Here is a 22,641-nt window from a genome sequence, read left to right as displayed (position 1 = left end):
AGTTCAACTCTGAAGGGCTTTTAAATCCACATAGAGGGTCTCACTACACAAAGCATTCTCTCTTTTGAGGCTGAACTTCCCACCCTCAAGTGTTACATGTTAGTTTACCGATGGAGGAGGAGGCCTATCTATGAATCTAGGAAGCCCTCGCCATACCCACTCCTCCCACGAGTTCCCCTCCTTGTCCTTTCCCAACACAATCCCGCAAGTCCCTTCTCATTGCAGTCCCCTCCATACCCTCTCCCATGAAAGTCCCTTAGGCATGGTCCCCAAGGCATCGTACAGAGAGCCACAGAGAGTGAAGGTTGTGATTCTAGGAGTGAAGGCTGACTGTGGGACTAGGGTGTGGGCTTAGCCACAATAACTCGTCTGTGGCAGTTGGCTGCTTGCCCTCTTCTGGGTTTCTGTTGACTTTTTAATACACGCCCACTGTGTCTACTGTACACATTCTATATATTGGATAGCAGGTCTGTTTTATGACAGTGGAGTCAGTGGGAGCAGTGGTGTCGGGGTGGACGGCCGTGGTGCTGTGGTCAGTATAGGAACTCTTCTGGTATAGGCTGGGAGTGTTTGCGTTACACACTGCCCCCTGTCTTTGGAGGTGCGATATAGTAGGTCAGATGGGTAATAAAGGTGCAATAGGAGGTTCAGTGACCTAATTTGTGTCAGTAACCACAACGGTCACAGCCATCACCGCCGTCAACATCGTCACCACCATCATCTAGAGAATTCCTCATTTGCCTGTAGTGTTTCTATGGACAAACCCCATGATTTAATCATCACAGGAAGGCAATCAGGATTCTATTTCATTCCTACGCCTGGTTATTACAGCTGATGACTCACAGACCCTGCCCGCTACGGTGCCCTGCTAGGGTCATTACCAACAACAGTGGAGTATTTAGTGGAGATGGAAAACATTAGCATAAGGAAAAAACTGCTGGCCTCATGGAGGGAAATACTGTGCCAGTTTATACTGGCACTAAGTACATAGCAGACTATATGGGAGTGGGAGGGGTAATGGAATGCAGGCAATGGTTACATCCCAAAATGGCACCCTATTCCCTACATAGTGCACTACTTTTGACCAGAGGCCCTGGTCAAAAGTAGTGCACTATGTAGGGAATAGGGTGCCATTTTGGGAAGCAGACCCTGTTTCAGTTTCTCTTTGTGAACTAGAAAAGACAGCATTATGGATCCTGAGAGCAAGTGCTGTATAATACACAGCAAATCTGATTGATTGTAATGTGATTGACAGCTCAGAAAAGGCCGTCGGGCCAAGCTGGACGGAATTTCTTCAGCTTTCGTGACAGAAAAGACAGACGGCTATTGAATGCAGATGATGGTTTTCTGTATGCAGGTGGAAGCAAAGCCTTGGATATGGCATTGAGAGCCACGGGTGGTAGACCCAACATTCACCTTTGTGCAGTTCTATAACATCTGACAAAATGTGCTATTCACTAGACAGAGGAAGAGCTAATACTCCCTAACTGTCAACACATGTCAATCTTCCTGCCACTTGTCTAGTATTACCTCAGAGAAACTACCGAACGATGTCTGCCATGTAACATATTCTGACGCCATGTCAATCACGCTGTCTAGAGTCTGACAGTGTACTCGTGGCTTCTATATCATGGTATGAATCAGAGATTCAAAGACCAGAGAGACAAAACACAGGAAAGCTGCCATTGTAAATACAAATAATGAGGTCACGAAAAGACAATTAGAACAAGAGGAGAATGTATAATGGCCCAGTTCCATTATAATTTGAGGGGCTGAAAGCGAGAAAGAACAGTGGGATGAGGCATAACGACATCCAAAAGAGAGAGATGGATGGAAAGGAGTGAAAAAAAGAGACAAAAAGCAAGATGAAGAGGGATGGAGAGAGTGGGAAAGACAAAAAAAGCAGGAGATTGAAACATGTTTAAGCAAAAAGAGGGAAGCAGAGACCGAAAGAGCCTGGGGATGAGGGGATTGTTCTAGATGAGGTTTTGCAGAGCCGAGCCGTGAGTCAGAGCAATTACACCTTTCATCCTCACACACACACACACACACACACACACACACACACACACACACACACACACACACACACACAGAGATGACTAACAGGCCACAGTTACACACCAATCAAATCAAACCAAATGTTATTTGTCACATGCTTGGTAAACCACAGGCTAGCAGAGAGAGAAAAAAGAGAAATAGTTGAAAAAAATGAAAACAATTTTAAATAATAAATTGGAAAAATAATAGACAAGGAATAAATAAATAAATACACAATGAGTAACGATACTTGGCTATATACACGGGGTACCAGTACAGAGCACAAAACCAAACATGCACACAGACATCTGTCTGGTCTGTCTGTATTCATGTTTTTATGGGTTTGTTTGTCTGAGTGCGTGTTTATGAGTATTTGTCAGTCTCTGTGTGCATCACTCTGAGCCAACCAAACCTCCTTCCCCTCTCCTCAAACCTACCATGCCCAGAGTTACAAAACAGCAACAGAAACACTGTCACCCTGTCTTACATAACACCGGACTCAATGAATAAAGGCTGAGGCCCGAGACAAAGCAACAGAACAACACAGAGAGAGAGAGAGAGAGAGAGAGAGAGAGAGAGAGAGAGAATGGACTCTGTATTTGAGGGAAGAACTGAAGGAGGAAGGCATATACCCCGAGGTTTGTCCTCAACCAGAACAAAACAGAGCTGGTTCTGTCCAGTTAGCTCCCTACGGCACCATCCTGTCATAGCGATTTCACCCGTTTGGCAAAAACACCACACCCCACTCTGTGTTCAGTACTTTGCCTTTCCTGTAAGCATTTCACCCGCTCTGTTCTCTCCAACTCCCCTGTTCGATACCTTACTCTCTCGCTCTCTTCATCTCCCTCACTCATCCCTCTCTATTTGCTCCCTCTCTTTCTATCATTCTCTGTTTCGGTCTCATTCTCTGTTTCGGTCTCTCTCAGTCTCTCGGTCTCTCTTTCTTCAGGCATCATGGAAAAGTCAAGTGGTGCCACCCTTCTTCCTGTGTCGGAGTCGCAGTCACTACCTGTCCTCTATGGAGACATTCTGGTGACGAGTGACGTCACTGACGCTATTGGGGGTCTCCCTGATGCAGGAAGGAGAGGTGTCATAGGCCAGCTGTCCTCCTGGCCCTTACCAATACTGGAGTGTGTGTGCACATGCGTGCGTGTGTATGTACTGTATGTGTGTGTTTGAGAATAAAAGTATGATTATAGAACCTCGAAGAGGCAGGGTGGAGTGTGTGTGTCACAGGATGAGAGTGAGAGTGTGGGTTTGTGCGTGCGTATGTGTGTGTGTGTGTGTGTGTGTGTGTGAATAAAGGTATGGTTATCTTGAAGAGGCAGGGTAGAGTGTGTGTCACAGGATGAGAGTGAGAGTGTGGGTTTGTGCGTGCGTGTGTGTGTGTGTGTGTGTGAATAAAGGTATGGTTATCTTGAAGAGGCAGGGTAGAGTGCATGTTCTGTAGTTGCCTGGGTTATGGCTCTGGGTTTGTTTTCTTTTGTCAGTTTAAAAAAGGTAAACCACTAAGTTCCTCAGCTCAATACACGGAGCACTTAGAGCTGGTGATATATGACAAGGAGGAGGAGGACGAGAGGACCACCCTATCTAAGGGGAGAATATGCTAATTTCCACTCGAATTGGAGTTTCACTTAGTCTCCCGTTGACATCAATGCATGACTAAGTGAGAAGTCAGAATTCGCCCGTGAATATTAATCTCAGCGCTAGGAATCTCGTTGAGGTGACAAGCCAAGCGTAAACGTTCTCCTTATCGGATCTTATTACTGCTGCGTTTGGGCTTCTAAGACAAGGTACAGGATTTCTTCATAGAAGCCAGCTTCACAGCATGGCAATTCAGGGTGTGATCAACCAAATGAAACCAAATTGTACAGCTCCAAGATGTGGGAAGACAGGGCTGAGTATAGGCTCGTTTAGTCTGTTCTAAGTGTATGATATACACACAGATAGAGACAGACGACACGCACAGACAGACGCGCACACGCATTACTTGTCATTATGTTGCCTTTCCGAATGGCATTTTCTCTCATCCCACAAACATGTCACTCCAAGCAGACCACATAAGTCATATAGTCCCAGAATACTATCAAACACTTCTCTCTGTAAATAGCCACAAAACTCAAATCCATTTCATCAGAATGGTCATACACTGAACAAAAAATATAAACGCAACATGCAACAATTTCAACGATTTTACTGAGTTACAGTTCAGATAAAGGAAATCAACCAATTAGGCCCTAATCTATGTATGTCACATGACTGGGAATACAGATATGCATCTGTTGGTCACAGACCTTAAAAATAAAGGTAGGGGCGTGGATCAGAAAATCAGTCAGTATCTGGTGTGACCACCATTTGCCTCATGCAGCGCGACACATCTCCTTCACATAGAGTTGATCAGGCTGTTGATTGTGGCCTGTGGAATGTTGTACCACTCCTCTTCAATGGCTGTGCAAAGTTGCTGATATTGGCGAGAACTGGAACATGCTGTCATATGTCAATCCAGAGCATCCCAAACATGCTGAATGGGTGACATGTCTGGTGAGTATGCAGGCCATGGAAGAACTGGGACATTTACAGCTTCCAGGAATTGTGTACAGATCCTTGCGACATTATCATGTTGAAACATGAGATGGCAGCGGATGAATGGCACGACAATGGGCCTCAGGATCTCATCACGGTATCTCTGTGCATTCAAATTGCCATCGATAAAATGCAATTGTGTTCGTTGTCCGCCGCTTATGCCTGCCCATACCATAACCCCACCATGAGGCACTTTATTCACAATCACCATCGTCTTTCGCACTTGCGCCTCATGACACTCACCTGGACTCCATCACCTCCTTGATTATCTTCCCTATATCTGTCACTCCCCTTGGTTCTTTCCTCAGGTGTTATTGGCTCTGTTTTCATGTCGGTGCGTTGTTTGTGTTTCGTGTTCATTGTTTCTTTTATTTATTAAAACACTCACTCCCTGAACCTGCTTCCCGACTCTCATCGCACTCGTTACAGCATAACACCTCACCTAAGGGAAGCACCAGGAAGTGTGGCTCCCCGGCCACAGCCAGATCGCCTGGCTCCCCGGCCACAGCCGGATCGCCTGGCTCCCCTGCCACAGCCGGATCGCCTGGCTCCCCTGCCTCAACCGATCTGTCAGGTTCCCGCGGCCCAGCTGACTCGACATGTTCTCGCACATCAGCAAGGGTGACCAGTCAGCTCCTGATCCCCGGGTTCGTCCCCTTTGACAAGGTCCTGCTGCTGAAGCTGCGCGTCGGGGAAGGGGTACTGTCACATATACTCCCTCTCCGGCCTCTAGGTCATCAGGCTGCTGATTATCCTGCACACCTGTCACCATCGTCTCGCGCACCTGCGCCTCATGACACTCACCTGGACTCCATAACCTTGTTGATTATCTTCCCTATATCTGTCACTCCCCTTGGTTCTTTCCTCAGGTGTTATTGACTTGGTTTTCTTGTCGGTTTGTTGTTTCTGTTACGTGTTCATTGTTCCTTTTATTTATTAAAGCACTCACACCCTGAACTTCCCTCTCTTTGCGCACTCGTTACAACATCAGAAAACCGCTGCCACACGACGCCATCTGGCCGGTACAGTTGAAACCGGGATTCACCCGTGAAGAGCAGACTTCATCAGCACGCCAGTGGCCATTGAAGGTGAGCATTTTCCGACTGAAGTCGGTTACGACGCCAAACTGCAGTCAGGTCAAGACCCTGGTGAGGATGGCGAGCATGCAGATGAGCTTCCCTGAGACAGTTTGTGTAGAAAGTCTTCAGTTGTGCAAAACCACAGTTTCATCAGCTGTCTGGGTGGCTGGTCTCAGACGATCCCGCAGGTGACGAAGAAGCTGGATGTGGAGGTCCTGAGTCGGAGTGGTTACACGTGGTCTGCAGTTGTGAGGCCAGTTGGATGTACTGCCAAATTCTCTATGACATCGGGGGCAGCTTATGGTAGAAAAATGTACATTTAATTCTCTGGCACTGCAGTCATCCTACCAATTGCACGCTGGAGACATCTGTGGCATTGTGTTGTGTGACAAAACTGCACATATTAGAATGGCCTTTTATTGTCCCCAGTACAAGGTGCACCTGTGTAATGATCATGCTGTTTAATCAGCTTCTTGATATGCCACACCTGTCAGGTGGATGGAATATCTTGGCAAAGGAGAAATGCTCACTAACAGGGATGTAAACAAATTTGTGCACAGAATTTGATCGAAAGAAGATTTTTGTGCGTGTGGAACATTTCTGGGATCTTTTATTTCAGCTCATGAAACATGGGACCAACACTTTACATAGAGTTTATTTTTTTTGTTCAGTAAAGTTTGCACTGCACACAATACTTTGACATCCCATCAGTAGTAAGTATATAATATATTATTATTATAAAGTTGTGTGGAAGCTGTCAGAGTGACTTGAAGGCTACTCAAAGTGGCGATTGGCAATGATAGAACTGATGTGTAAGACAAGGCCCTGTGTCTGACTGACAGGCTCGTTTAGAAAAGGTGAAGCAACAAAAGAGCTGTGGTGTAATGTGATGGATATCATGCTAGCCAAGGGAATGCTAAGGGAATCCAGTTGTATATTAGGCATTGTGCTGCCAAACAGCCAAGCCGGTGCTTTACAGGGAACCAATAAGCAGGGCAATTCAAACACGCTGGCGAAGCTGTCTTTGTCTGCCTGGGAAAATGCATTACATTCCTATCATAGGAATGAGGCAGGTAACTTTTAGACCAGATAGCTGCATCTGTACCTCAATAATTTACATGAGTTATGTAAGTAAATGTGTGACAGAAATGTCATAATTTGCAAACGCTAACGTTAGAAATGTAATAATTTGCTATCACACATTTACTTACATAACTCATGTAAATTATTTGTTTTGGAGCATTTTTAGAACAATCATAACACTGCCAAAGAATGATAACATTAGCTGTTATGAAATGACTCCCCAGGTGTTACTAACACCTAGCCAACATTAACCTCTTCAAATCAAGATACTACTTTCACCAGCGAGGTCCAGCTTCATCACAGCTTTCCTGGCTCCATCATAGCCCACTATAACACATTTCAGTATAAGGAGAGCGCTCCACATCCTGTTTGGCTGCCAGTGCATTTAGCATTCTGTCCACTTTAGACGGGTCCTAATCGGCATTCCTATCTGTCTGTCTGTTAATGGGAAGAGCAGTTAGCAATTTAGCACTAACTGTTTGTGAGAAGAGCAGTTAGCGATTTAGCTACGGGAATATTTGTGTGTGTGTTTGAGTGTGTGTGCACCTCATAGCCACAGCACAGCCGAGCCCAGTGCAAGGGGGACTGTCTGCCAGTAGGCATATAAGCAGGCCGCTGCTCTGTACTGAACCTCAATAGAGTTAAGGAGAAGCAGAATGTTCCAAGGAGAAGCCAGCCAAAAGCCCCTTTGAAGCAGAACTGACTGAGTGAAAGTGACACTTAGATTAAGGAAGTGACACTTAGTTGAAGGCTGCTTGGGAAGGCTACCGCCAGCCAAGGGATAGGGGATACATTGAGACACAAGTAGTCAATTGAAATAGACGTGGGTCTGTATTTGTTAGCAACATGGCTTGGCACTCTTTGCTCTCTTCTTCTTCCGACAGTGTCATAGGATGGGTGCCCACACAGAGTACTAGATGTTCTTGGGCTGCACTGCCCAGTGGTATCTCCTTAACGTTTTGTAGGCCCGGTGCCAATACTTTGAGAACACACCCTTCCTCCTTTGGTCCCTTTGCTATCACTGATTTGACCGTGTTGGTGTTATGCTTACTCTCACCTATCCAAAATAGATTAGATTCATGATTGCATGAAGGGGTGGAGGAAAAAACTATGCATTTCAACATTAGAACAGGGCTTTACAGTACATGGGTCCTCCTATCTCCACTTCCTAGTGCTATTTTCTCTCTGTAACTATTGGATTATGAAAGTTAGGTCCACTTCCCTTCCCTTCCTTTTCCCGATTCCGTCCTCCTCCCCTACATTTGAGTCACACATCATTTCACACTAGCAATTATGCCGACGGAGGGAAGCCACCCTCGAATTATACACACACACGTCTGGTCTGAGCGCTTGGCAGCCAGCCGGGCGTATGATTGGGCCATGAAAAGTGACCTCACATATCGGAGGGAAACGAGTTGATCTGCACTAAGTTGAACCGCAATTTTCATATGTGACAAAACATTTGGGGAAACATAATAGGGTTATAATATGGTTCTAGAGTGAACTCTCAATAATATAAAGTGCTATATGACAAGTACATGACTTGGCATTATCAGTTCAACGGAAAAGCAAACTTAATATTAACCGTGTGTGTTTTACCCTTTGGAGTGAACTAAGCCAAAGACCACAGCCCTATTTGATTGAATGTTTCCGGGGTTGCTTCCATCTCGTGGGCGATAATGTGATAAGTGTGTGTTGAGGGAATGTGATTTGATTTAGGGACCCAAGCTTAACCAGTTAGTGGACTGACTGTGTGTACCTGTTTCCAATTTCCTACAGCTCTGTGTGTGGTGTGGGGGCATCCATATTATTATCTGGGGAGGGAATTCCACATGTATTGTATGTAATTACACAAGCAGGAAATTAAATTGTAGTCATTGTACTGAATCTGAATGTGTACCAACACTGAAATGACACTGTTGGACTCCACTACTAAATACATGTATGTGATTATTATGTAACTATTATTATGTAACTAACTATGTAACTAGATTATTATGTAACTAACATTAGCTAGAATTAGCATAAAAAGAGGGAACTGTTTCCTACAACATCCCATGTCAAAGAAACACTAAAAATACAGCACAATGTTATTCAGTAGTATCAATAGTTTGGCCTTGAAGTAAGATGCGGTACCACTTTATGCAGTAGCACTAAGCATATTGCCTGATTGGACCACCTTTGGTGCTGTCCATTCTATGCCTGACTGAAATCATCCGATACAGAACCAACAGTTAAACACATACATGCAGAAAAACAAACACACACACACACACACACCCACACACACAAAAAAGACATGCGAAACGAGTCGTGACTCACTAAATACATGTAAAAGAGAGACCCCTGTTTCTGACTAAGCCCACACAGATATACCCCTGGGCAGGGACGTCACTAGAGATTCATGGATAGGGGGGCTATGCCTCTTTTAGGGGGGTCTGGCATACTCCCTCCTGTCCGTTTACCGTTAGCTAGCAGTCTCAAGCCACCGAAGTATATAAAGTTACAAGTAGGTCTAACGGTGCATGTACACTAGATAATGGTAAACTACCGTGTGCCGCCAATTGTGACTCGCTTGTGGGCGTGCTGGCAGCATATAGCAGCACGTTCGATTGTGCGTCAATTATTCAGCATAGCAAGTTTGTATGAAGGTTCTGGTTGTTAAATGGGTACATAGTTCAATAGTAATATAATCTAAAACACTCTGGTGACAAACTTTGCTGCCCTGTTTCCAGTTGTCCACATGGCTGGGAGAACCTATTCAAGTAAGTAAATACATTTCTCGTAAATGTAAAAAAAAAAGATGTATTATTAGCTAACTAGCTACAGTGCAGGCTAACTCAAATGTGCTGCTAAATGAGCTAGCTAACTATCTAGCCAACTTCACATACTATATAGATAGCTAAGTGAATTAAATATCCCCAGCTACCTAACTTCATATTAGCTAGCTATCTTGATATATTTATCACTGTAAAATACAAACTCCAAATGCATTTGTAGGTAGCTAGCTAACAGCCATGGAGGAGGGTGAAAGGATAGCAGCCCCAACTGTCAAAGTGAGAGAGTAGGCTATTCTGGATAGGGCAGGTACTTTTGTGTTGTTCCTGTCCCTAGAAGTGAGGACGGAGATAATAGTAACATAATATTCAGTGTGGTGTAATTTGACTATAATGAAGTCTGTTTCTTGTGAGGTTTTCTGTCCTCAGATAAAGAGAGCTATGAAAGCCTGTCTACATATGAAGAGGTCCCAATGAAGAGCAGTGGTTCTCAGTCCTGGTCCTGGGGACTCAAAAGGGTGCACATTTTTGCTTTTGCATTAGCAATGAACAGCTGATTCAAATGAACAACTTATCAAGCTTCAAGTGGTATTTATGTATTCATGATCCTGTTATTGTCACATGCTATACATGCACATATGTGTGTCCATGCATCTATCAATCCAATGTTATCATGATTTGTTATCAGGGATATTATACTGTAGTGATCCACAATGACCTGGTGATGTAGAAGTCTAATAATTACTTTGTCTTCTATATTCCTACAGATACCTTGTAACTGGAGAGTCCTTCAAAATGATTGCCTACAGTTAACGTAGTAGGGCACTGCAAGGTTGGGTGACCAGGGCCATCTGGGACAACCTCCTGGAGGAATTCAGGTGTGTGAAGGCTACCTGTGTCCTGCATAACTTCATGAGGATAGACACGAGGACCAGGAGGGGACATATTCTTTCATTTACTTAGCTATATCAACTGCAGTTATAAAATTCCCAGTTTCTCTATCTTTGGTTTCTACTTCTCAGGTGAGGGTGCTGTTTAGGTAAGGGTGTGATGTCTGTGCAAAAACAAAACAAGCTGTTTTAAATCACCCATATTGAAAAAATGTGGAACAATTAGACACCCTATAACCCACACCTACACACTCATGTATCAATCTGATTGATGGATGGTGTTGTTCAGTAAGCAGGCTCAGGTGTATAACTGTGGTTCCTTCCACCTTCAAAGAATAGGCAAGAGGGCCAACCATGGAGAATAGTAAGACACTTCATTATTTCTATAACTACGCTATATTGTTTGTCCTCGAGTGTCTGTTCATGTTTTCCAGCATAAAGCACTCTGCAGCCACTTAGTGTGATGTGGGCGCCAGGTGAGACCACACACACACACAGATTCCTGTTGAACTTATTTTCTCAATAACAGTCTCTCTCCTTCACTTCATCCCGCTCTCCTCTTCTCCCTAAATCCTCTAGGTTATATCAGCTGTGTCTGTGAACCCCTCCCACATCTGAACTGGCTACAGAGGGCACAGCATGATCAGAGGTGAGAGGTCACTTGGTCAGGTCAACAGGAAGTATTATTAAAGAGATGCTTTGCATTGAAATACAGAGATGCAGTAGTCCCAGAGTTAATGATCCAAGGTCAGTTTTGAATTTCACCTCCTGATGATTATGATGACTAACAATGTTAGAATAAAAAATAAAAACAAGGCTTAAACATGCTCTGTCTCTCGTTGGCAGATATGTTATGATGTGAGAGAGGATGCCAACCCCCAGTCCCATCATCGCCGCCTGACCCGTAATGTAATTGTGATGAACAGAGAATATTTGGGTAGCACTGTGATTCATTAATCATATGCTGCCTTCCCTGCTCCTATGTTTTTACCCACTTCCCTTTCTATTGCTTTCTATTGGAGGAGCCTCTGCTGAAATGAGTTGAGTGGATCTGGGGGCTGGTACCTCCGACGACGCCTGGTGTGACGTTGTTCCTCTTCGTTTCTATATTATATATTTCATCTTTATTTAACCGGGTAGGCTAGTTGAGAACAAGTTCTCATTTACAACTGCAACCTGGCCAAGATAAAGCAAAGCAGTGCGACACAAACAACAATACAGAGTTACACATAAACAAACAGTCAATAACACAATAGAGGGAGAAAAAAAAGTATATGTACAGTGTGTGCAAATGAGGTAAGATAAGGGAGGTAAGGCAATACATAGGCCTAGTGGCGAAATAATTACAATTTAGCAATTAAACACTGGAGTGATAGATGTGCAGAAGATGAATGTGCAAGTAGAGATACTGGGGTGCAAAGGAGCAAAAAAAAAAATAACAGTATGGGGATGAGGTAGTTGGATGGGCTATTTACAGATGGGCTATGTACAGGTGCAGTGACAGAGACAGAGAGAAACAACTTCACACCAGGCATCGTCGGAGGTACCAGCCCCCAGATCCACTCAACTCATTTCAGCAGAGGCTCCTCCAAGTCGTCGAGAGGGATGCAGCCCAACCTGATGCTCACAGGAAGGAGGATGAAGAGACCCCCTTTGCCATGAGCCTGGTGCCAACACTGAAGAGGCTGCCTCAGCAAAGACAAGCAGCAGTATGGGGTTAAAATGTATCAGCTGCTTTTTGAAGCCGAGTTCAATGGTACAGTTTGTTTTCTTCTCCACATCACAGGTAGTGTCATAAGTGTTGCGACAGTGAAGTAAAGTAGGTCATTTTTACAGTATAGTCATGTAGGTTAATTGGTTTTCAGATCAAAGTATTAAAATCAGGCAAATGTATAGCTGTTGTTTCTGCGTTAGAAAACATCCTAAAACAACAGTTTGCTGTCAAAATATTTGCCTGTCACATTCATCTTTTGATCTGAAATACAAATTCCATGAGTAAACTGCAAGTATTACCAACTTTACCACACTGTTCCAATATTTATGCAACTAACTACTCTATACAAGCAGTATTTAGTTAACATAAATCTCACCTTTTATGGTGTTCTATTATGTTAAGCTTGTATATGTTGTTTTTCTCTTCCCTTCCAGAGATGGATTCCATTTAGCCGACCAGCTCACAGGAAGGACAGGAAGAGGAGAGGAAGGACAGGAAGAGGAGAGGAAGGACAGGAAGAGGAGAGGAAGGACAGGAAGGACAGGAAGAGGAGAGGAAGGACAAGAAGAGGAGAGGAAGGACAGGAAGGACAGGAAGAGGAGAGGAAGGACAGGAAGGACAGGAAGAGGAGAGGAAGGACAGGAAGGACAGGAAGGACAGGAAGAGGAGAGGAAGGACAGGAAGAGGAGAGGAAGAACAGGAAGAGGAGAGGAAGAACAGGAAGTGGAGAGGAAGGACAGGAAGGACAGGAAGAGGAGAGGAAGGACAGGAAGAGGAGAGGAAGGACAGGAAGAGGAGAGGAAGGACAGGAAGGACAGGAAGAGGAGAGGAAGGACAGGAAGAGGACAGGAAGGACAGGAAGAGGAGAGGAAGGACAGGAAGAGGAGAGGAAGGACAGGAAGGACAGGAAGAGGAGAGGAAGGACAGGAAGAGGAGAGGAATCACATGAAGAGGACAGGAAGGACAGGAAGAGGAAGGACAGGAAGAGGAGAGGAAGGACAGGAAGAGGAAGGACAGGAAGGACAGGAAGAGGAGAGGAAGGACAGGAAGGACAGGAAGAGGAGAGGAAGGACAGGAAGAGGAGAGGAAGGAAGGACAGGAAGGACAGGAAGAGGAGAGGAAGGACAGGAAGGACAGGAAGAGGAGAGGAAGGACAGGAAGAGGAGTTGTCTGGTTGTTGTTTTGACCTCCCTCATTGTACCTTTCTTTTCACACACGTCAGTTCCCTTTAAATTCAGTCAATTCATAAAGTCATTTGTTTATAAAGTCTTAGGATAGCATTCATTATTAGTGTTACATAGATTTCTGAATTGACAGAATTGAAACTCACACACCGGAGAATTCACAGATGCTCTAAAGGTGAATATATTTATTTCATTTAAAACCACTTGAAAACCAAGGTGTTGAAACCTTTTGTGAAGTTATGTTCCATCGACTGGTCCATGACATCCAGGGGCAATTTGTTTGTTTAGCTGTGTTATGGCTACATATTATTTTATTTTTTTCAGAGACAGACACCCACACAGACCTCTTCTCCACTCCTCTCTGTACCTCAGCTCTCCAGTGCCCTGCCCTCTCGCTCTTTATGGCCATGTCTGAAGTTCCCCTACTACGTCTAGGCTTTATGAGTAGTGCCTGTATCTGTCTGCAGTTGTGCCAAAAACACATGCTCTTGTTGTTCTCTTACAGATTAGAGGCTGCATATTCATTTTTGTTATTTTTACATGCACATACACACACCTCTCAAATAGTTTCATTTTTAAAAACATGTTTTACAACACACATACCTGGCATGTTCTTTCCTGTACTTGAATACTTAAATTATGTTTTCATAGTCAGTTGTTTATTAATATCTCATTTAGACTTAATCTGCTTATTTCTTCCCTACACCTTTGCTGATCTAAGACAAGATGAAAGTTCCCACCTGTATTTTGTCAGGCCAGTGAACATGGTGGTAAACTGTACTATTTGTATGGACCCTAGGTTACCCTTTCCCTTTGTTATCATACGCTCACCGCTCACCTGATGTACCATGCCAGGTGTGTATAATACTGACGTTAATGGGAGAGGGAAGGGGTTTTAAGGTGTGGTCTTTACTCCCAAATGTCACTTAAATATAGCTTCCAAATGAAGAGAGACAATGATACATAAAGTAATCTGGGGGAAAAAAATCTATTTTATGGACAACAGTGGATGGTTCTTAAAATAACCTTTGTGGTAGGGGGCTCTTAAAAGAGCAGTTTCACTCCACGGCATACTGCCATGGGACTTCACCTGCTGGCGATGAGAAGTAGGTGGTCAGCTTCTCCCTCACCGGGAGTGCCTGTCTGGGGGCGTTGTTGACATCAGGAAGGTGACCATTTGGCGTGCCCATCTCCATCCGGAGCGGCTCCTGGAATGACCTCCGCAGGTAGTAGTGGAGAACATATGTGGCCTTCACGCAGGCATCGACATTTGAGAGGCTGAGACCAAGCACTCTCCGATACATTCTCCACCGGGCTGCCAGAATCCCAAAGGCGCATTCAACAACTAACCTTGCCCTGGACAGCCGTTTTTTAAAGATCCTTACAGGCTTTGGCAATGGCAGCTGGCGTCCAGCGTAGGGTCTCATGAGGTTGTGTCTCAAAGTGAAGGCCTCGTCGCTGACGAAGATGTGGGGAACACGTCTTCAGCCCCAGGGAGTGATGCAGGTCGTGGAATTTCCAATGTGCCATCCTGAAGTGCCTGGCCGAAGGCAGAGTCCCGGAGGGTCCCGCCATCACTTCCCTTGCCGTAAGCACCAACATCGACAACACGGAAACAGTAGATGGCATCTACTACAGCCAAGAGTACAACTGAATATGTACCCTTGTAGTTGTAGAATTGCGAACCTGAGCACGGTGGAGCCTGGATTACTACATGTTTCCCGTCAATGGAACCAAGACAGTTGGGGAAATTCCACCTCTCCAGGAACTCGGCAGCGATGGCCCTCCAGTCTTCCTCCTTGGGGACAGGCATGTATTCACCAACCAGACAGTCCCAAATGGCTTGTGCCACAGAGGGGACAATGCCTGCCACCGTGGACCGTCCACTTCGGAAGCTGAATCCGATGGTCCTGTAGAAGTCCCGTCGCCAAGAATCTGAAATATAATTCAAAATAATTATCAATATTGTGTGTGATTTGAATTCCACCCACATATTATATCTACTCATATATCTACCTCATTACAGTTTATTATGCTCTACTAATTATATTGTAATACTCAACCATCGTTAACAATGCCTTGAAACAGTACAATTCAGTCTATGACTATATCATTAAACTGTAGCCCAGGCCAACTCTACTCTTAGTACCATTCTTTCTATCTACTTAAAAGGGTTCTCCGGCTGTCCCCATAGGAGAACCCTTTTTGGTTCCAGGTAGAACCCTTTTTGGTTCAAAAAAAAAAAACAATGTATCAAATATCAATCAATTATGGTATCAAATGCTTTAAAAATGTTCTAGAATTTAGCTTACCGGAGACAAATCGCCAGGCGTTCAACTGGGCTGATGGACTCCCGGTAGTTGGTATCCATCCGGGTGATCCTGGCTCCAACCATCTGGAGCAGGTGATCGAACTGGCTTTGGTCCAGACGAAAGTAACTTCGGAATTCCTCTCCAAACAGTCGAAGCTCTTGAATGAGACGGTGGAACTCCCCTGCCTGCTTTCAGGACTTGAACCATCTCTGAACCCACACATCCCTGTGCTTTCAGGACTTTAACCATCTCTGGACCCACACAGACCTGTGCTTTCAGGACTTTAACCATCTCTGGACCCACACAGACCTGCGCTTTCGGCACGGCTGGTCCCGGCCCAACAGCGCGATCAAGACCACCTTCCTCAACGTTGGTCTCATTGTTGAAAGAGCCTACGCTGCTATCTTGACTATTTATTATTGCATTTCACTCCAAAACTGCATTTAAGGGACATTATATTATAGGCTCTCACAATTAATTTGTGGATGTCATCAAATAAATAATATACTTGGCAAATAAATGAATAACAAAATGTTAAGAAATTCTACAGTCAAACTGTTTTTATGTTATCCCACATTTTTCTACTGGATATGTGTGCAAAACAAATTCAACATTCACATTTCGCTACTTTCTGTCAAGTCTACAATTTGATGCATACGTTCGATAAAACCAACGTATGCGCCACACAAAACGCACTGCAACTGCCTCTGCAACGCAATGCTGCAAGGCAAACGCAGCTTTCCATTGGAAATGAATGTACTTCTGGTGTACCAAAACACAAGGACACAGTCGGTGTGTTCGAAGTGTAACAGTCACTAGTGCATATGCAGCAGCCTCCCCCAGGTCCTAGTAAGAGGTTTAAGATGCCATGGAACGGTTCACGAAAAAAAAAGAAATCACAGAGAAAATATATTGACCGATATATTGATTTATTTAGTGGGGGCTAATGAATATTTTAGGGGGGCTTTAGGCCTAGCGACGTCCCTGCCCCAGGTATGTTCATAAAGTTAAAAAAAAATGGACAGGGTTTGTCGTGACTGTACATAGGCAGTGCCCAAAAGTAGTGTACTATATAGGGAATAGGGTGCTATTTGGAAAGCACACACAGTATTGATCTGTATACCAAAGGGAATTGACCCGTGTCTCTGTAGGCTGCAGACTGGAGGCTTTTATTAAGTGATGGTTGCCTCACCACATGCCGTCTCCTGGCTGCTGTCACTCAAAAACAGACAGCGGGGATATTTGGTATGACAACCAGTTCACTTCATCTATTGAACGGTGTTTTTACAAATGGAATGGTTTTCAAAGCCTGGGCCTATTGATGCGATTGACAATTGTGTAGATAGAAATCGATGTAGGCTCAGGTTAGAGGGAGCACACATGCACATGGGCGCACACACCCACAAGAACGAACACACACACACACACGGATTGCCAGGAATCAGTGGTGATGACTGCCCGGTGGGAGCGATCCATGCTGTGAATGTATTTGTGGCCAGAAGTGGTTTCTTTCTTATCAATCAATATGGGGCTGTAACAGGCAACTGACAGCTAAAGTGGTTGGGGACTGATGGTTGGGACTGATTGTGAAAAGGTAAGAGGAAGCTCTGTCAGCCATTACGCATCATAACCCCACTGGGGAAGGAGGAAACGGATGCGCTTGAAATGGCACCCTACTCCCTTCATAGTGCACTGATTTTGATCAGATCCCTGTGGGCTTCGGTCAAAAGTAGTGCCCTATACAAGGAATAAGGTGTCATTTGGGACAAACAGTGAGAAATAGATTTGTCTGAGAGATGGTCCGATCCGGAGGCCTACCTGTGACCTGCAGCTTGTCCTCTGTGACCTCACACTTCAGGTAGAGGCGTCCCCTCCTCTCGGTGTGGTCCGTCCCACACATGCTGGGCACGTTCATCACACACTGATTGTGCACGTTCATGTCGCAGGCTGAAGGGATCCAGACACACAGAAAGACAGACAGAAAAAGAGAGACAGCATTAAAAGAGGTACCCAGGAGAGACGGAGAGGCCGAAGAAAGGTAAACAAACTAAAAAGGTTGGTTTAAGCAAAAACTGATGTGCTTTATTTATGAAGTCAAAAGGCCAGGTGTTGCTAGGGAGTCATTGATATCTGATTTCATCCTGAAAAACTGTGCTGTTCACATGTGAAAACATGGATACTGTATCTCAAACATCCCGTGTTGTTTTTGTCGCACTGCTTTGCTTTATCTTGGCCAGGTCGCAGTTGTAAATGAGACCTCTCAACTGGCCTACCTGGTGAAATAAAGGTGAAATGAATAAATAGAAAATCAGCGTCTACAAACAGGCCTCTGGTCTACAATATGGCAACACGCAATTAAAAACACATGATGATAATCTAATTTGCAGTAGGATTATAACAGCCAGCGTGTGCCAATCTCATTTTGCAACCATAACCTAATCCCTATTTATATATAGCCCCGAGTCATAATTAGTATTACACGCCAGCTCTGGTGAAGAGATATGATGTACTATTTAACATTGAATTAAAGTCATTCGTGCTTTGTCACATATGAAAATCATAAGACTGAGGGAATTGAACTAATAAAGGCCCGCAGCAGCTTTGATAATGTATATTTAAAGATCTCTGGAATCATGTGAATCGTGTGTGGGTTTCAGAGGGGAAACTGCTGGAAGGAATGGACAGGAACTGGAAATGCAGTTTTAAATAATGGAAATCCTCATTCGGGCAATATGACAGAATTGTCATTTAACTTCATTGTGCAGTATGAGCGATGTCAATAAAGTTGTGTTTGAATGTACTTTGAGCACATCTAAAGCCTTGTTTCCATTGGAACTTTGAAATCAACCCGTGTTGGGCCTTGGTGGGCGAGCTCAAATCGTGTTTCCACTGCCTCCAGAATTTAGAAATGATCTCATGTTGCTTGGTAGCCAATGTGACTGTGCAGCTAGCTTCGCTAATGTTGCTAGCTAGCTACCGACATTTTGTAGAAAGTCCTTTTGCTACAACCAGCTAGATAACTAGCCAGCTAGCAAGATGAAGAAAGAACTGAATTCACCCTCACCACACTGTAACTAACGTTACCCCATACTCCTGCCAGTGCTAGCCAGACTCAGAGCCATGTATTCATAAGGAACAAAAATACAAATGCAACATTTTTTTACTGAGTTACAGTTCATATAAGAAAGTTCGTCAATTCTAATACATTCATTAGACATTAATCTATGGATTTCACATGACTGGGAATACAGATATGCATATGTTGGTCACAGATACTTAAAAAAAAATATGCCTCACAATGGCCTCAGGATCTTGTCACGGATAACCCTGTGCATTCAAATTACCATCGGTAAAATACAATTGTGTTCGGTGCCTGCCCATACCATAACCCCACCGCCACCATGGGGTACTTTGTTCACAACGTTGACATCAGCAAACCTCTCGACCACCCAACGCCATACACATGGTCTGCAGCTGTGAGGCCGGTTGGAAGTACTGCCAAATTCTCTAAAACGAGGTTCTTATGGTAAAGAACTTAACATTCAATTCTCTGGTAACAGCTCTGGCGGAACATTCCTGCAATCAACATGCCAATTGCACACATCCTCAAAACTTGAGACATCTGTGGCATTGTGTTGTGTGACAAAACTGCACATTTCAGAGCTGCCTTTTATTGTTCCTAGTACAAGGTGCACCTGTGTAATGATCATGCTGTTTAATCAGCTTCTTGATCTGCCACACCTGTCAGGTGGATGGAATATCTTGGCAAGGGAGAAATGCTCACTAACAGGGATGAAATTTGAGCCCAACATTTTAGAGAAGTAAGCTTTTTGTGCATTTGGAACATTTCTGGGATCTTTTATTTCAGCTCATGAAACACTTTACATGTTGAGTTTATATTTTTGTTCAGTAAAGTTTGCACTGCTCGCATTACTTTGACATCCCATCAGCAGTAAGTATATAATATGTTATTATTATAAAGTTGTGTGGAAGCTGTCAGAGTGACTTGAAGGCTACTCAAAGTGGCGATTGGCAATGATAGAACTGATGTGTAAGACAAGGCCCTGTGTCTGACTGACAGGCTCGTTTAGAAAAGGTGAAGGAACAAAAGAGCTGTGGTGTAATGTGATGGATATCATGCTAGCCAAGGGAATGCTAAGGGAATCCAGTTGTATATTAGGCATTGTGCTGCCAAACAGCCAAGCCGGTGCTTTACAGGGAACCAATAAGCAGGGCAATACAAACACGCTGGCGAAGCTGTCTTTGTCTGCCTGGGAAAATGCATTACATTCCTATCATAGGAATGAGGCAGGTAACTTTTAGACCAGATAGATGCATCTGTACCTCAATAATTTACATGAGTTATGTAAGTAAATGTGTGATAGAAATGTCATAATTTGCTAATGTTAAAAGGTTTGTTTTGGAGCATTTTTGCATAATGACAATCATAACACTGCCAAAGAATGATAACATTAGCTGTTATGAAATAACTCCCCAGGTGTTACTAACACCTAGCCAACATTAACCTCTTCAAATCAAGATACTATTTTCACCAGCGAGGTCCAGCTTCATCACAGCTTTCCTGGCTCCATCATAGCCCACTATAACACATTTCAGTATAAGGAGAGCGCTCCACATCCTGTTTGGCTGCCAGTGCATTTAGCATTCTGTCCACTTTAGACGGGTCCTAATCGGCATTCCTATCTGTCTGTCTGTTAATGGGAAGAGCAGTTAGCGATTTAGCACTAACTGTTTGTGAGAAGATTTCAGCTAATTTATTTCAGCTCATGAAATATGGGACCAACACTCTACATTTTTGTTCAGTGTAGCTTGCTAGCTAGCTAACCAAGCAAACCAGACGACATCAGTGGGTGGATCAACAGCGACGCGTGTAACATCAGCCTTCCGTTATTGGTTAGATTGGCCATAGCCAGGTGCACCGCGTGTCAGCTTGATGTTAAGGTTGTGTATAGTGATCCCCAGGCTAAGCGGACGGAGAGGTACATTACTCACTGTCACACTTCATCCCCTGGTGGATGAGACCATACAGGAGAGAGCCACAGTGGTCGCAGAAGGTGGGGCTGCCATAGGTGTGGATCTTAAACTTGTGCTTGGTTCTGGGGTCCTGCAAAGACAAAGAGACATGGTGAGGGGTTAGTTAAGTATAATCATGTACAATACGCAGTATGATCAGAGTGGTACTGCAACAGAAAGAAAGGTACCCAAAACATGAATGTAGAGTTGGAATTGTTTTCTTTTATTAACTCCAGTCTGTACAGTTCAAGTTCCTTTTTCCACAGATACAGTAATGATGGAAAAGCTATTCAACTGAGCCAGACATGGCAGGATCTGAAAAAAGGTATGAGAGTAATAATTGGAGTCGATACATGAGATAACATGAGATGAGTCAGCGCTAGTCATTTAGTTTGAATGAAAAACTTCAAACACTTGTACGGTCTATACAAAGCATGTTCTTCAGCACTGGCTTGACAAGAGTTTGCAAAGCTGTAATCAAGGCAAAGGGTGGCTACTTTGGATAATCTCAATATAAAATATATTTTGATTTGTTTAACACTTTTTGGGTTACTACATGAGCCCATATGTGTTATTTCATAGTGTTGATGTCTTCACTATTATTCTACAATGTAGAAAATAGTAAAAATACAGAAAAACCCATGAATGAGTAGGTGTGTCCAAACTTTTGACTGGTGCTGTATATCATTAGAAAAGGATGTCACAGTACCCTGAGTGCTCAGAGTAGAAGTTGGCCTTAGACACAGATCTAGGATCAGCTTGCACTCTTCAAACTGGAACTTCAACAATTGGGGGAAAAACAAACACTGATCTTAGAGCAGTGTATAGAAGCAACTTCATCCTACTACATTACTATACCAAAGGAGAACATACCCAATCCTTAGTGAATGGTTGGTTACTACTGTCATTGGTATAACATGACACCATGAGTCATAATGGGATATGAAGAACTCAGAGCTCAAATGAGTAGTGTCATTTTAATGACCTTCTATATTTTATACTTGCAGGCCACGGTTGACTGAGACCCCCCGAGAGCGCTGGGCATCTTTTCCTTGTTTCCCTCTACAATGACCCATGTGTGTATCAAAACAGTAGACTTCTGACACCATATTATATTCTGACATGATTATCTAGCCCTGCTTATCACTGGATCATCAAGGGCAGCTCTGAGGTCAGTATGCAGCCCTCCAGCAGCCATCTGCAACACCTGGATAGCCGTGCTGTGAAACTGATCCCAGACCAGGGCCAGAGCATTACTGAGGCCAAAGAACACTGTATGCCAATGTAATATACCTCTAAAATTTGTCCAAGATCAAATAGGAGAGTGTTGCCCTTATGGAGCATGGTGAAGAAAGAGAAAAGGTCCAAGCAAGTGTGGGAGATCAAAAGAAGGAGAGAAAATGTGTCCCTTTATCCGTCACCCCTACAAACAGTATTGCAGCCTATCATAGTTCAGTATGGTAGAGCATGGTAGACTCCCTGGAGCAGTAGTATGACATGTAGAGTGTGAACAGCTTCACTATGGTGTCTGGTTTTGTATTATAATCTCAAAAAGTGACCATATATTTACATAGCCGGGTTAACAGCCCCTATTTAGAATCGGGGCATCGGTAGAGCTTTACGAGACACAACACCTCATTAGATCCTTGTCTGTACTGGAGTTTGGATAGTCAAATCACGGCAATTATCATAAGGACTCAGTTTTATATCCACTGAGAACAGGAAGTTCGAGATAAGAGTTTTAGTCTTACACGGACCGGGTCGGAACAGAGTATGCCGAGCTTCGCTGGAAATGAAATCTATTGGCAGCCCATTGTAAAAATGAAATAACTGAAATAAATAAGAGTTGAAAAGATATCGAAGTCAATTACGATGTTCAAAGAGATGGAGACACGTTGATAGCAACGGCATTAGAGATCATGAGATAGTGACATAGTAAAGAAGA

The 22,641-nt window shown here is 43.9% G+C and overlaps 2 protein-coding genes across 2 annotated transcripts in view; both read right to left on the bottom strand.

Annotated features, from left to right (window-relative positions):
* Positions 1-22,641, bottom strand: part of LOC120032664 (protein kinase C alpha type-like) — a 231,850-nt gene that overhangs the window by 78,196 nt on the left and 131,013 nt on the right. Inside the window, exons 4-5 of the mRNA XM_038978858.1 lie at positions 20,676-20,787; positions 17,481-17,609 (exon numbers count right to left, since the gene is read on the bottom strand). Of these exons, the coding sequence (XP_038834786.1) occupies positions 17,481-17,609; positions 20,676-20,787 (241 nt within the window). The remainder of the gene's footprint in view (positions 1-17,480; positions 17,610-20,675; positions 20,788-22,641) is intronic.
* LOC120032665 lies at positions 13,524-17,461 on the bottom strand. Its single transcript, XM_038978859.1, has 2 exons — positions 15,663-17,461; positions 13,524-15,285 (listed from the first exon to the last, which is right to left on the bottom strand). Exons 1-2 carry the CDS (start codon positions 15,883-15,885, stop codon positions 14,789-14,791), a joined length of 720 nt encoding a protein of 239 aa, XP_038834787.1. The 5' UTR covers positions 15,886-17,461; the 3' UTR covers positions 13,524-14,788.

This window comes from Salvelinus namaycush, chromosome 39, assembly GCF_016432855.1.
Source record: "Salvelinus namaycush isolate Seneca chromosome 39, SaNama_1.0, whole genome shotgun sequence".
Taxonomy (NCBI): Eukaryota; Metazoa; Chordata; class Actinopteri; order Salmoniformes; family Salmonidae; genus Salvelinus; species Salvelinus namaycush.
This window is presented reverse-complemented; position numbering and strand designations above follow the sequence as displayed.

Bases quoted from the DNA above. Each gene is read 5' to 3' on its own strand.
- LOC120032665 (XM_038978859.1), bottom strand. From the start codon at position 15,885: ATGTGTGGGTTCAGAGATGGTTCAAGTCCTGAAAGCAGGCAGGGGAGT. The intron at 15,286-15,662 runs GTAAGCTAAATT...ATTATATTTCAG, and splicing joins CGCCTGGCGATTTGTCTCCG to ATTCTTGGCGACGGGACTTC.